The sequence below is a fragment of the Pezoporus occidentalis genome, unplaced genomic scaffold (assembly GCF_034315485.1).
Source record: "Pezoporus occidentalis ecotype Australia unplaced genomic scaffold, CSIRO_AGI_Poc_V1 ctg134, whole genome shotgun sequence".
Lineage (NCBI taxonomy): Eukaryota > Metazoa > Chordata > Aves > Psittaciformes > Psittacidae > Pezoporus > Pezoporus occidentalis.
The window spans coordinates 925587-940539 of NW_026913146.1; the positions used below are offsets into that span (position 1 = coordinate 925587).

Here is a 14953-nt window from a genome sequence, read left to right on the forward strand (position 1 = left end):
AATCTACATTCAGAGTTTATGGTGGCTTGGAGGCTTTTTTTATTATTTACATAGACTATTAAAACAATACATATTGTGCGTTAATTTAGGGACTGATTCATTAGGAATATTATGCAGGCATAGCTAAATTTGACAGTTGCAACAAATCCTGCATTTGTTCTTTTATGTATGCTACTCCTGAGATTTGATGTGGAGAAAATAAGGCTGAAGTCCCACTGAAGCCACATAATCTCCAATGTCTGATAAAGTCTTTGATAGGTTTTTTTTTATGCTGGCTTCAGTGGACTTTGTACTAGGTCCTAGAAGTCAAGAACAGTTTACATACTAAAGAATATTTTGAAAAATACAATCATCTCTGGTTTTGTAAAGAACAATCATTGTTTTTTGGCCCCAATTCAACACTTTGTGGCCATCTCCCTCAACTGCCTCAAAGCAAGCTAAATGTCTGTATTATTTCTAAACCAAAGAAACATATTCTTTCAGGGATGCAAGATGCAAAGTGTTCTGTAATACTTTAAAGAAATTGTTTGGATGTATTAACTATGTAAAGTTTCCATTTAATTCCATTAACTCAGAAGCGCGAAGACAAAACCAAAACCAAACAACAACAAAAAATAAATTAACACACCCCCCCCAAAAAAAAAGAAAAAAAACCAAAAAACAGGAGGTCCATCATCTCACGATAGACTTTGGATATCAAAATGGCACATTGAGTTTTTATATCAGATCAGTGATGTAAAAAACTAGACCACTATGGGTTAAGTCTTTAGACTTAATAAAGCTATGCCAATTGATAGAAAAAATTTGGTCATAAATATGCAGTGCCTTAAAAATAGAACTGAAAGTGGTTTCAAACACTTGCAAGAGTTTCTAATAGTCTGTACAGGTTTTATAATTATGCTTTTTGTTAACTGTAATCTTCCAGGGTTGTGCAAGTCTCCAAACTTCAACTGAGAGGTAGATGACAAGAAAAATCCAAACTGCAAAATAACAACATGCAAATTATGTTGAAATTACATAGCAATGCATTTGCAAAATGTGATCAAAAAGGTCTGTATGTGCAAACCCTTTCAATATATAAATGCACAAATATCAGAAAAGCACCCCCCCCAAAAAAAAAAAATCCAGAGAGCCTTGTTAAAATTGATATGTCACGTCTGAAAATAGTTATTTAAAAATTCCCTTTATATTCCTCTCTGTGAATATAAAAATAGTCTCCTATTGAGAAACTAACAAAAATTTATTGATTCAGTTTTGTTATAAGCAATATTGTCAACATCAGTTGCAGCATGTTCATCTATAAAAGTGGTCACTGGCTTTGTTTAATGAAACCCTGATGGCTGCCCATTATCTGGCTGTATGTACTATCTGTAGCTTATATATTTGAAAAATACCTCTGCACTAACATTCACAACCATTGAGAGCTGAAAGCAGCAAGAAAAAATGTTGCTTAGGCATTTGAGGAAAGAGAATAACAGAAAAAAAAAAAGTCAGTACATTCCAGGTCCAAAATCTTTATGTTGCATCAAAATGGAGAATGGGGTGTGGGGTGGAATTGGCAAGCCATCAAGAAGAATACGAGTTATCTGGGAGGAACGACTATGTACACACGGCTAAATGTTTGTTAAGCACACTGTATGTTGATATGCAAAAAGACCATTAAAATTCATGTGAATTTTGAATCATAATGTTAGTGAAATTGCTGTAATTCACTTCAGGAGCAAGGAAAGTTGGACTTCCCCTCATAAGGACAGCACCTTTTTAAACAAAAACATCTACTCTGTCAAAACAGCTCACAAATCACACACCTGAAATGAAAGGATTGTAGTCTGACTACTTATGCTACAGGATTTCATATCAAAAGATGCTTTTGTGAATTTAATGGAAATCATAGAATCATAGAATGGTTAAGGTTGGAAAGGACCTTAACATCTAGTTCTAACCCCATGCTTTGGGACGCCTCACCCTAGACCATGTCACCCAAGGCTCTGTCCAGCCTGGCCTTGAACACTGCTAGGACTGGAGCATTTACCACTCCTTTGGGCAACTTGTTCCAGTGCCTCACCACCCTCACAATAAGGAACTTCTTATGTTCAACCTGAACTTTTCCTGTTTAAGTCTGAATCCATTACCCCTTTTCCTACACAGAACTGGCAACAGCTGCAGCCACAGTTCAATGAAAAGAGAGAGAGAGAGAGAGAGGCATGGGGGTGAGATTTTGATATGTTCTTGAAAAAGTACAGAGAATTATTAGTGAGAAGGCTTTCTCTGGAGCTGGAAAAGGCAAGACAGAAAAAACTGCCATCTACTGGAGAGTATGATGTCAAAAAAACCCAAAGACATAAAAGCATCTGGATGTATATTCTGCAACTACTTGAAATTTAACCCTGACATTAGATAGGAAAACATTATTGATGTTATCCCCTTTTCTACAAATTTTAAAATTTTGGTTTTCTTTTTCTTGATTTATTGAATTAAGAACAAGATGATAATTAGGATCTGTGATATTGTGGCAGAGAAATGTAAAGGATGAAGTATACAAGTATAAATGAGATTAAGACCAATTAAGGATTTGCTTGCACTGACAGAGACTACGGACTCCATAGGGCATAACAGATGTATATGGTATCTCTTGAAGTTTGAGAGTATGTTTCTTCATTGGGGATGTGGCCCTGCTTGAGCAAGTCCAGAGAAGGACCATGAAGATGATCAGAGGGCTGGAGCACCTCCTATGAAGACAGACTGAAAGAGCTGAGGTTGTTCAGCCTGGAGCAGAGAAGGCTCAGAGGAAACCCTAAAGTGGCTTCCAGTGCCTAAAGGGGGCCTACAAGAAAACTGGAGAGGAGCTTTTTAGAAGGGAGTGTAGTAATAGGACAAGGGGGGAATGGCTTTAAATTGACAAAGGGGAGGTTTAGATTAGATATTAGGAAAATATTCTTCACTATGAAGGTAGTGAGACACTGGAACAGGTTGCCCGGAGAAGCTGTGGCTGCCCTATCCCTGGAAATGTTCAAGGCCAGGCTGGATGGGGCTTTGAGCAACCTGGTCTAGCAGAAGGTGTCCCTGACCATGGCAGGGGAGGTTGCAACTTTGGAACTTTGGATCTTTAAGGTCGCTTCCAACTCAAACCATTCTATGATTCTATGATTGTAGAGCTAAGGCATCTCTCAATCCTGCAGTGGTCCAGACTGCCAGTGAGGTAATTAAAAGAAACCAGAAGGTTTTAGAGAAATGGTATATACCCAGGTATTATCCTAAAGCAGAAGTGTAATGATTAAACAATTTGCAGTACAAATTACACCTCAGTGCAAGTAAGGGTGATATTCAGGAGTTTGAAGGCAAGTTATACCCATTTTGCTACTTTGCTGCTTGATAAAGAGTTGATTCAAGACAATTTATTATTATTACTACTTTTAGAAATAAGAACTCCTATACAAGGCAATTGCCCCATTAGGACCTGTTATTTGGAAGACAGTTTTTTAATTCCCAGCAGTTTTTGCATAGATATGGTTCCAATTATCTTCAGTCGTCTCTGAATTTTAACTTCTTTAATATTCAGTAATACCAAGAGTATTCAGATGGTTTTCATTTTGCTGTTAGTATCAAGAGGAAAAATAATGGAAGAAGTGTAAGAAAATGCTTCACTTGACCCAGTTCCTGCTTTATATTGCTCCATTTGCCTGCTACATCCTTTTACTTTACAGACTTAAAAATTGTACATTGGTGAGCGGTGATAAAGCAGTTCTTTCATTCCTATTAATTTTAACATAGTTGACCAGAGACAAGAGGGGTATCTCTGCAGAAGGTTGTATTTATATAATCCAGTATTTCTTCTGAGATAGGTTGTTACTGGTAGTCAGATATGTCTATGGCTTGAGGAACCTTGTTTTTCCCTTTTTTCCTATGCCATTTGCATCATATTCTGCAATCCTGATTAGAATGGGTAAGTTGCTTGCATGATTCCTGAGATACTTTTTTTTATCATCTTTTTTTTTGATTCCTTTATTTACCTAACAGCAACTTTTAACAGACTTAAGTCAAAAGCTGACACCTGTTGTCCTCTACCCTTTATTCTTAATCACGCTATTTTTTGCAAAGAGATAATAAGCACCTAGAATTTTGCCTCAGACATTTTTGTTCAGCCTCTATATTCATCTCTTTTCAGATAATCTCTGCCTTCCTACCACTTGCTGTCAAGAGCAGTGATGTTCCTGATGACTACTCTTTGACTAAAATTCCAGTTCATTTTTCACAATCCGGTATTTATAACTTATATTCCTCAATATATGAAAGCTTATTGTCTATAAAACTCCCCATCACTTTCTGGCTCTGGGCCTGTAGGACCTTGACAGATGCTGGAATTCACCCTGTATGTTTGTATAGACAAAAACAGAGCAATGCTTTTACATGGGGTGCTGGCAGGGCTATGGCTCCTATGGAGGTTCAAGATATTTATTTCTTCTGTGAGGCTGGGGCCTATGAAAGGAACTGTAATTTTACTGGGACTAAGTCTTTCTCCTTTACCCAGTTTGCTGTTCAAATCTGAGCATGTATCCCATATTTTCTCCCAAAACTCTGAAATGCACATAGTTCCTTGCTGATGAGCCTATAAAATTACAGGCCTTGTAGATGATGTTTGTTTTTCCTGCATATAAATAGGTAAAAAGTAGGTATTACTTTCTATACCATGCTGAGAGTAGATTCGCGATGCTTTGTCCCCAAAACATTGCTGAGATAATGAAAAAGTTCAGCATTAATGTGGAACTTCATAATATGTAAAATGATAACCCAGCAAAACAGAACCCAGCACTACCAAAATTTTTAGAAGCATGAAAATAATAATATTGAACACTACTATTAAAAAAATGTCTTTCTTAAAAGCACTCCCAAATCTGCTCGATTTGACTAGTATTTTTTTCTTTTGCTATTGGTGCTTCAAAGTGTGCTTAACACAGCTAGCTGTCAATAAAATGTATTTGCAACATTTGGAGATTTAAAAGAATGATAAAATGAATTATACTCTTTTCCCAGAATTAAGTGTATGTATGTATATCTTGCATAAACAGTGCATAAATGTTTTATGAATCAGACCCTTAATTTTCACAACTTCTGAGGCATTTTTACGCATCTCTCCAACAGGAATAGCACCTTTCCTCACCTACAAATAGAACAGAAATATTTTCACTTAATACTTCCAAAAGCTTGCACTTTTAGCTTTCAAGTGCAATGCTAAATGATTTATGTAAAATTGTAGACTTATATTTTCTTTTGCCTGAAGGAAGAAGAAAAATTGTATAAATTTTAATTGATATGAGAAATTTTGGACACAAGACCAAATATCCTGCACAAGAATGATACAGCAATTCAAAATTTCGATCAATGTCTCTTGCAGCATTTTGTCGAACTGGCATTACAAAACAGTAGTTTTTTACTAAATACATAGGAAAGGGAGGTGAGAAGTGGTATGAAGTTACTTGTCTGCAAAGACCTAAAGTTAGACTTTTAATCTTCTCTCAGTAAACTATCAAGAAACGAATGAGTTGCCAGTGAACCCAAGCATCTACTTGGAGTCAGTGCCATGAAACTGATTCAGGCCACAAAAGCCAAAGGTTAAGTATCCTTTTAACATCAACAGGTTCTGAATCTAGTCCATTTAGGAAGAACGCTTCACAATCCAATCCAGATCCTTCAGCCATACAGGAATACATAATCAAACAAATTGGCTAGCAATGTAAATATTGGGTCTAAATCCTTCTATATACAGGCAAATTTTAGCTTAGTTTGAACTACAGAGGTATGAATGTACTTTGTGTTCAAATGTACATGTTGAAGTACAATGTAGTCTGCTATCACAGGAGGAAACAACTTCTAGAATATATTGTAACTCAGCTGTTTATTGTAATTTAGAGATGGTGCCCACTAATTGTTTGTCTTCCAGACTTAACTTTTACATCCCTGTTATAATTGGTTATACAGACATGTTGTATCTTTTTGATCTAGTGGGCATATAAAAAAGTTTCAGTGTGCTTCACTCGGGTACTCTGTCTCTTTTTAAACAGATCTTGTATTCTTTTTAATAGCAGTGGTAGGTACATTTTGGGCATATTATTTCTACAGAATTTAACAATACTTAAAAGATGAACACAAAGTATCTTCGCAAACAAGAGCAGGAGACACTTTTGCATTATATATACTTCTGAAACAAAACCATTTGTTATTGGAAGACTACATAGTCTGGTTTACCTGACTCCTGATTGTCGAGAGTCATAGTCTCAGGGACTTACGTGGATGGAGTCACTACCTCTGTAATCTCAATTTTGTATCACTGAAATAAATAAACTGTAGATAGTAATTTAACTTAGAGTCTTGCCAATGGGGCAAAAGACTGTTCCCATCCAATATTGTGACTGATCATTTTTACTACAAAATCTGGTCTGTGTCTTGAAGACATATTTCTAATGGAACTCATAAATGTTGCCTTCTGAGCTATATTGCAGATTAAATATTGGTTTCTCTCTCTGAAGGATCTTCAAGAGCTTTATCAGCTCTCCTGGCAGCATCATCGCTCTCATTATTTGTTAGTGGTTCCGCTTCCTTTGGGTCAGCATTCTTCTGTGCTTTCTGCTTCTCATCTTCTAACTTCTTTTCTTTTGCCAAAAGCCTGTAGTTAATGGTATTGCCAATGAATAACCAGATACTGGCCACAATCACAATCACTCCGCAGACAAAATACATGTACTGATATTCACCAGTAACATCCACTAACCAACCTGAAATATAAACACAAGGAGAAATACAGCCTTTAGAATAGCATACCTAATACAATCCATATATTTTCCTAGGAAAAATATCTATATATTGTTTGGCTTTGAAGTTGGAGCAGAAGAGCATTTTCAACATGGTCAAATTTTTTAACATATACAGCAGAAAAGTCCAATGAAACCTCTATTAGTCAAGCTAAGAACTGTTGGAATCTCTGACAGTGATAAAATATTGAAGAACAAAATAAAGCTTAATGAATAATGACAGTTTTTTAGTTCTTTCATTTTCATTCTTTCATTGTCTTATTATTTTATTCCCCTCCTAATTTTGTTTCCTATTGTTTTGGAGTGACTGACACTCATGGAGGCTGCATACAGACAATAGGGTGAAAAGGTATGTGCCTTTTTAGGCTGCTGTCATAGTACATCAAATGCCTGCTTTTCATTTTTACTTTCGTGTGACTTGTGAAAGAGAGAGAAAGGTTTTTCCCTTCAGCTATTGTGCTTAACTGTTGAGTTTTATACTATGAAGCATGTACTTAAAACACACCCACACCTCTGAGATTAATTTGGTCATGACAGGGAAAATAAAATGTAACTGTTCTTTCACTTTATGAGCCATTCTTTCTAAATTTCCCCAAATCCCAAATCAACATTTGCACGTATCCAAGCACTTAGCTCTGAACTCCGCTACACTATCATTGAAATTCACAGGATAACCTGTGCACTTCAATTTAGTATGTATTTAGATGCTTTTACTGGGTTGAAGCCATAATACCAGCCTATTCACCTCATGCACATTTACGAGCCATCAAATTATTTTAGTCTTTATTTCAGAAGCCTAGCATTACAAAAAAATCAAATGGCACTGCAAGTGTATAATTCACCTATTAGTGTAAATAGTACAATTCACTCTTTTTTATCGTTGCATAGTCTCATAAAACTGATGATTAAAAATGAAATTCTGCATTAACATTACTTCAGCAAAATATTTTAAAGAACATGAATTAATCAAAATTGGAATTTAGCTTTTTCATGTGGTCATTCCCTTTGTTGTCTCTATTTAATAAGATAAATCAATTATTCATACAGTTATAGCACAAACAAATGTTTTTCAAAACTCCTGCAAAGCTAATATACTGAAAAATAAATAGTTGCATAAGCTTTTTCTCCATAAATATTACATTTAATGTCTTTAGAGTTATATTAATTTCAGAACCTGACTGACAAGGCTGGACTCCAGCGGTCACAGGCTCAGTCCGCCCACTAGGTGGCATAGGAAGAGTCTGTGTGAGAGGAATGTATTTTCTTCTATCGCCAAAACGAATTTACATTTAAAAGATGAGGGAAATATGGAATATCTTGAGGACTATTAGACTTTTACTTGAACAAATACTATTGTACTGAAGTGAGTGGAATTGTTTTGTCATATTTAAAATTTCACTCAACAATGCTATTTTCATAGAAATACTGACAGTAATACTTAAAATACTTCAATATATATAAATGTTTTTAGGCATACATAATCTTGTTGAATTCTGTAGTACTGTTTATGTGGATATAGTGTACATTCACCAGGCTGGCAATCATACTGTCTTTATATCTTCATATTGTTGGGCTTAGACTGCAACACACTTATATTTAACCAATATGTTTCAGTAAGACCTGAACATCTATTTCTTCAGTCTCTTGTATCATTATAAACCTTATGATTATAAAAATTACTAACAGCATTATTAAACAGTGGGTAAAAAGCTAGCAAACAGAAAATACATTAGATAAAATTCTTCATAAATTTGGTGCGAGAAACCAAAAGGTTATGAATATAGTTCAAGCTGTGCACCTAGGCTCCTTTTAAGGTCCCCTTATACTCAAAAGAGAAACGGGCAACATCATCATCTTTCAGTCAGTTTACACTCTGAATTGGTTTACATGTATCTGCTGGCTATAGAAACAGTCTTAAAGACTGGCTGTGAGATGGCTGTGGTTTGAACTCATGCCAGCATGTAATGCTCCATGGTTCCATGATGGAAACTCACTATGCATTCACCTTGCCTAGGCTGCTGAGCATGCCTTGTCCTTTCTGGTACCTCCCCACTAGTGTTCCAGAAATGTCAGTCCTCTCTGTTTAGACTAATTAAAGTTGCTATTTTAAATTTAAGCAAGTGCTCCTCTAGCTGCCACTGGGTTACAGAAACTATAAGACACTGTGAGATATTCACAAAAACTGACCAGTGAATTTGACCAATTCATAGAATCATAGAATAGTTAAGGTTGGAAAGGACCTTAAGATCATCTAGTTCCAACTCCCCTGCCATGGGCAGGGACACCTCACAGTAAACCATCTCACCCAAGGCTCTGTCCAACCCAGCCTCGAACACCGCCAGGGATGAAGCATTCACAACTTTCTTTGGCAACCCATTCCAGTGCCTCACCACCCTTACAGTAAAGAACTTCCTCCTTAAATCCAATTTAAACTTCCCCTGTTTAAGTTTTAACCCCTTGCCCCTTGTCCTGTCACTACAGTCCTTAATGAAGAGTCCCTCCCCAGCATCCCTATAGGCCCCCTTCAGATACTGGAAGGCTGCTATGAGGTCTCCATGCATCCTTCTCTTCTCCAGGATGAACAGCCCCAACTTCCTCAGCCTGTGTTCATATAGGAGGTGCTAAGAACTGTCTTGGCAAAGAGCAAAGTGGAACTGAATACATGTAAATCAAGACTGCAAATTTATCACTATTGTGCTCTCATGAAAATGTATGTTTATCACCTGGATTTATGGACCATTAGAGATATGCTCTTAATCTATCTATTGTACATGCACACGGTGCATCCCTTTAGATTCTCATATGGATCTTCATCTGTAAAGCCCAGAAATAACTGATGCAGTGCACTGCTACAATGCATTCCTAGTCACAGTGAAAACATTAAATAATATTAAGAACAATGTTTATATTAATTCAATGCTAAATTGCAGGATTATGCTATAATGTCTGAAAAACTGGAATAAAAAAAGATTCTTACCTCCTAAAGGAGGGCCTATGAGCACAGGGCAACATTCCACTATGGTGACAAGTCCAACCGCACTGGAAAATCTGGCAGCCCCAACGAGGTCCATCAGCGTCTCAAAAAGAACGCTGCTAACCATTCCAAATGCAAACCCAAAAAATACAGCATATATCACCAAGCCAGTATAATTTGTTGCCAGAGGGCACAAGACATGACAGATGCCATTGTACAAGACAGCAAAACTAAAAAAGTACTGAATCTTTGGCCGGATAAACTTGGAGTTTGCTACTAGTCCCATTGAAGGCCTAGCAAACATGTCTACAAAGGCTAAGATAGATAGCAAAAAAGCAGCAGAATATTCATCAATTCCCTTGTGCTTTGCATAAGGAGCCAAGAATACTATTGGAGCGAAGAAGCCAATAAACATAATGACATTTCCTGACAAATAGATCAGAAACCCTCTGTGTTTGAAGAGGGACAGATCTAGATATTTATTCATAGTTTGCCAAAAAGACTTCTTGTTGTTTTTGTGCAAGGTAGAATCTCCTGTGCCTTTTTCAACATCTTTTTTCACAGGACGGACTGTTTTCGGTCCAACAGGTCTCATAAGAGACCCAGCTACACAACAGTTCAAAAGAAGTCCTCCCAGAATGAGAAAGCTTCCTTTCCAGCCAAATGCATTAAAGAGGAATTGATTGAGAGGTGCCAATGTGCTCAGAAACACTGGACTTCCAGCCATGGCCAATCCATTAGCAATGGGACGCTTCTTATAGAAATACTTGCCAATCATGGTCAAAGCAGGCTGTAAGTTGAATGCTAAACCCAGACCTACACAAGACATAAAAGACAGTATTATTGCAGGTCATTCAGTGAAAAACACATCACATCTCTTTCAAGTTATTTTTAAAATAACTAGTATCTAATCCAGTGAATCCCAATGAAGGTAGAAACCAACTAGCATCAGAGAAAAAAATACAGTTTCATTGCTATGTGTGTTAATGCCAAGACTGTGTCATGATGGCGTTCTGCCATTTCCCCCAGTAGCATTGCAATAGAAGCCAGAACTCCTTGTTGTGTTTCAGCAATTACAGAGACAGGGGAATCACAGAGTAATGATGGTATCAGGACCTTGACTCACCATTTATATTTACTAAGCTATAATTCAATTCTCTCTTGGCTCATTTCACAAAAGTTATTAAATGTCACCTCAGCTACAATAAACGCAGGGTGCATTTAAATGCATAAATCTCATTTCTTATTTCCAGCCCTGTTTATGCTAAAACTTTCATCCAAAATTGGAGCTCAAAATGTCTTACTATTTTGGGGCAAATACAGCTCCACTTCCCCAGATATGGAAGTCACTACCAAAGGTGGAAGAGGGTAGAGGACAACTATGGGAGCAGATCACACATCTACATCAACTAAGCATATAACCTCTAGGTCTTCTGTCTGTATTAAGACATCTAGGCAATAAGGTCTAAGTAGCTATGCATCTCCTGGGTGGCACAGAAGTTTTTTTTCTCTTATAGCCCCATTTGTGCATCCTGACTTTATTTTTTCAGTGGGCCCCAAGTTTATGATATAAAAAATAAAAGCTTTAAGAAATAATCACTGAACAAAGGACTCCTTTAGTTTCAACATAAAGTTTAGCTTGAATGTAGGAACAAGTATCATTCATTTATTACCTGCCAATTTTACCTCACTTGCCTTCCTTATTCTGAGGGGGAAGCTTAAAAAAAAACAACCAACCCAAAACAAAACAACACAACTTTTGACAAGGAGGTTATTTAATTTACTGGCTTTATGATTGCCTTAGGCAATACCCAGGCCTATGATGGAGATTATAAGTCATTTTGCTTGGGGGTTGACCCTGGAGGATTTTAAACAAAGATATTGATCAGAAAGTTATTATACTTTTCTGTAAGAGTATATGTATGTACAAACCTACACAAAGCTGGTACTAGCTTTTGCATTTATACTAGAATTCTGATAGCTTCTGCCACCCTCTTTGAAGTGCACCTTGATTGAAAGCTAGAAGAATGAATGTGAAACTCTATACAAATGACTGCAATAAGTGCTGTCACGAGACGATCAATTTTTATACCATAATTACAGTGCAGTCTGGAAAGGTACATACATACAGCACTTATTGAATAAAATCATCAGTTGTTCCTGAAATATCCTAAGAAATAATTTAACATCATACCAGCTAATTTAATGGGTTAAATAGTTAATGTAGGCGAAACTAATTGATCTTGCTACCTTCTTGGTTTGCAATTGTACAATACCTTGCACAGTGGGTTCTTGATCAGTAAGGCTCATTGGCAAAACAGTATTAGAAATAGCATATAACATAACAATACCTTTTAAACAGGACTCTTACCTCCAACAACACCAATACATAGATAAAGTTCCAGGACGCTATTGCAGAAAGAGGAAGCAATCATTCCAAATGAACACAGGATACCACCTGCTATCATCACAGGCCGGCTACCATACTTATTCACCAAAATGCTGCTTATGGGACCTGTCAGTAGACAGAAAATACATTAACAGGTTACAGGTAACTCCATCATATATGTCTTTGTATTTAGGATGCACTGGAATGTTTTCCTCCTCCACCACGGCAAATGCTTAGCTGTTTTTACACCAATTTGTCTTACAAACAAACTCTGCAAGTTTGCAGACAAATGAGTCTGGATGTGGATATATTGTCTCCATGATAATATAAATATTGGTTAATCATGGAGATGGATAAAAAGATTAAAGACATCAGACAAGCAAGAGGGATTGTTACAGTTCAGAAGCAATCGATAGTGATACCGGTCAATGTTAGTTTTGAATGTGCAAGAACTGAAGAATTTCAAGTATGAGACAGATATCAAAACTCCACAGAGCAGGAGGAATTTCCAGGCAAGCAAACTAATAACTGACCTTAATACTGTAGCACATCCTGGACCCCTAATTAAAACTACTTATAGACTTAAAAATACTGTCAAATCAGAATGTAAATTGCTGGCACCTGAAGCTTGTTTTCCTTCCCTCATCCAGAAAGGACTGTTAATGGGCAGTAAGATAACAATAGGTTGTCTGGGAAAACATAAGAGGTGGTTTAGCATAAGGACCTATAAACTTCGAAAATATTGCTACAGGTCTGACTTTCAGTTTCAGCTGCAATTCAATTTATGGTGTAATTACATCCATACTAAACAAACACCTAGTGTGCAATTTAGCACGACATGCATTATATGTTTTTTAAACGACCGTGACTAGAATAGATGGTGTGATACATATCAAGATTAAGAGGTTGTCAAAGCTCTTTAGGTAAACCTGCAGGCCATCTGACTGCACTATATTTGGCCCAAACCATTACAAATAGTCTTGCTTTTACAATAACTAAACTTATCCATTTAAAAATAAAAGCCCCATAATAAAAAGAAATAAATTTCAAACTCATGATAAAACAGGCATTCAGCATGAAGTGGATGCCAAGCTCTGCACCTGATTTCACTGCAAATCATTCACTCTACTGGTAACAGTTTTAAGTCTCTCTTTTTATAAATATCTAAAGGAATAAATGACAGAAACTACATAATGTGAAAAAGCGAAAAACGACAAAATTTAAAAGTGTTACTTTTCATAGGTACAGTATTATTTTAGACTGCAGTGTTTGAATTACCTTAAATGCACTAAAGTACTATTATGGATACACCGTAAATGTTAATTACTACTTGCATATCAACAACAAAAGTCTTAAGCATATACTAAATAATCAACTTTTAGCTTACTTCCTAATAGATTACACATATTGTGCTCTCACAACTATGCTGAATCATAACTTCAGTCATGATTTTTTTGTTTATAGGGCTATGTCTGGACAATCAGTAGTTTGGCTTATGTTTGAATTAGAAAGAAAGCCCTTTTGAAATATGTGAAAAATACAAATACTTTCTGTGGGTGAAAAAAAAAACACCCCAGGCTTTTAACTGGAACTCTCTACTTAACTCACAGCAGTTTCACTTCAGGGATATACTAAAAAACTGATTTTAAAAATTATTTTCAAGTTCTTCTTCATAACGAGACATATATTTAAAAAACTGTAAATTAAAAATTTCATTTGTTAACATTACGATCTCCCCCAAATTACTGTTATAATTAATCTTTTCTTGTTGTCATCTTACTTGAAATGTTCCTTTCCTGATCCTTAGGAAAATCTGTAGGAAAGAGGCATCATAGCAGGGAAATATTTTACCATACTATTTACTATTTACTATACTGTTCACTACATGGAGCACCACAGATTATACCTTTACATAAACACTTCAGTTATAAAATATATAGACCTGTTAGCAATCCTTATTAATTCCTTATCAAGCAAAGACAGAGTGAAAAGCCAAAATTAAAAAGGCGAGGTAAATCCACACACAGCAAACTATCAAGTGTTGGAAAGAGGGGAATGGCATTAAAAACAGTGTTGTGCAATATTGCTATATTGTTAGTATTTTAAATAAAATTATGGGTCAAAAAGACAGCATTGCACAGCACTGACAAAGTTTTTCAATCATAATCAGAGACAAAAATGAGCTCTACTGTAATATTCAGCCCAAAATAGTACTGGCTATAATATTAATATTCTTTAGTACTGTTCCATCAATTCTTTCTTCCTTCTCTCATAGGACAGGAAAATGAGCCAGATTTTTTTTTGTTTAGGGTTTTGGGGAAGGGGGTTGTTTTTAGTGTTTGGTTGTTTTGAGGGGTCGACCAGAAACAGCAAGCTTCCCTCTCCTCTGAGGGAAATAATTTTGCAGACAGTTCCTTATCAGGAACAAGAAAACTGCATCTCTACAGATCTTAACTGTGGCAATTAAGCCAGGACTATAAATTATAGCTTTTCAGATCAAAGAATGTAATGTTAGCCTTGCCTACAAGACCTGTTAACTGAGGTGAAATACAGACATATTAATTTAGGTATACAGTGGATGAAGACACCAGAGGAAAGACAGTGTTGTCTGATGGGTCTGAGCTCTGTACTTTCAAATGACCTAAATCTGGAATGTATTATGAACTTAAAATTCCTTTAAACATAGTATTTTCTTTGAGATGCTTTCCTTAGTTAATGATGTGTATTTAACACTAGAGCAAAAATTAATTTTGGGGCTTCTTTTAGTATATTCCAGTATTATGA

General features: G+C 36.2%; 1 protein-coding gene across 4 annotated transcripts in view; it reads right to left on the minus strand.

Annotated features, from left to right (window-relative positions):
* Window positions 1–1317: 1317 nt before the first annotated feature.
* The window catches only part of SLC16A7 (solute carrier family 16 member 7), a 78611-nt gene continuing 64975 nt past the window's right edge, over window positions 1318–14953 (minus strand). For all 4 annotated transcript variants that reach the window (XM_062609081.1, XM_062609080.1, XM_062609083.1 and 1 more), the window contains 3 exons: window positions 12152–12295; window positions 9784–10596; window positions 1318–6770 (listed from right to left, as the gene is read on the minus strand). In XM_062609081.1, coding sequence (XP_062465065.1) covers window positions 6499–6770; window positions 9784–10596; window positions 12152–12295 — 1229 coding nt within the window. In that variant the 3' untranslated portion in view covers window positions 1318–6498. The remainder of the gene's footprint in view (window positions 6771–9783; window positions 10597–12151; window positions 12296–14953) is intronic.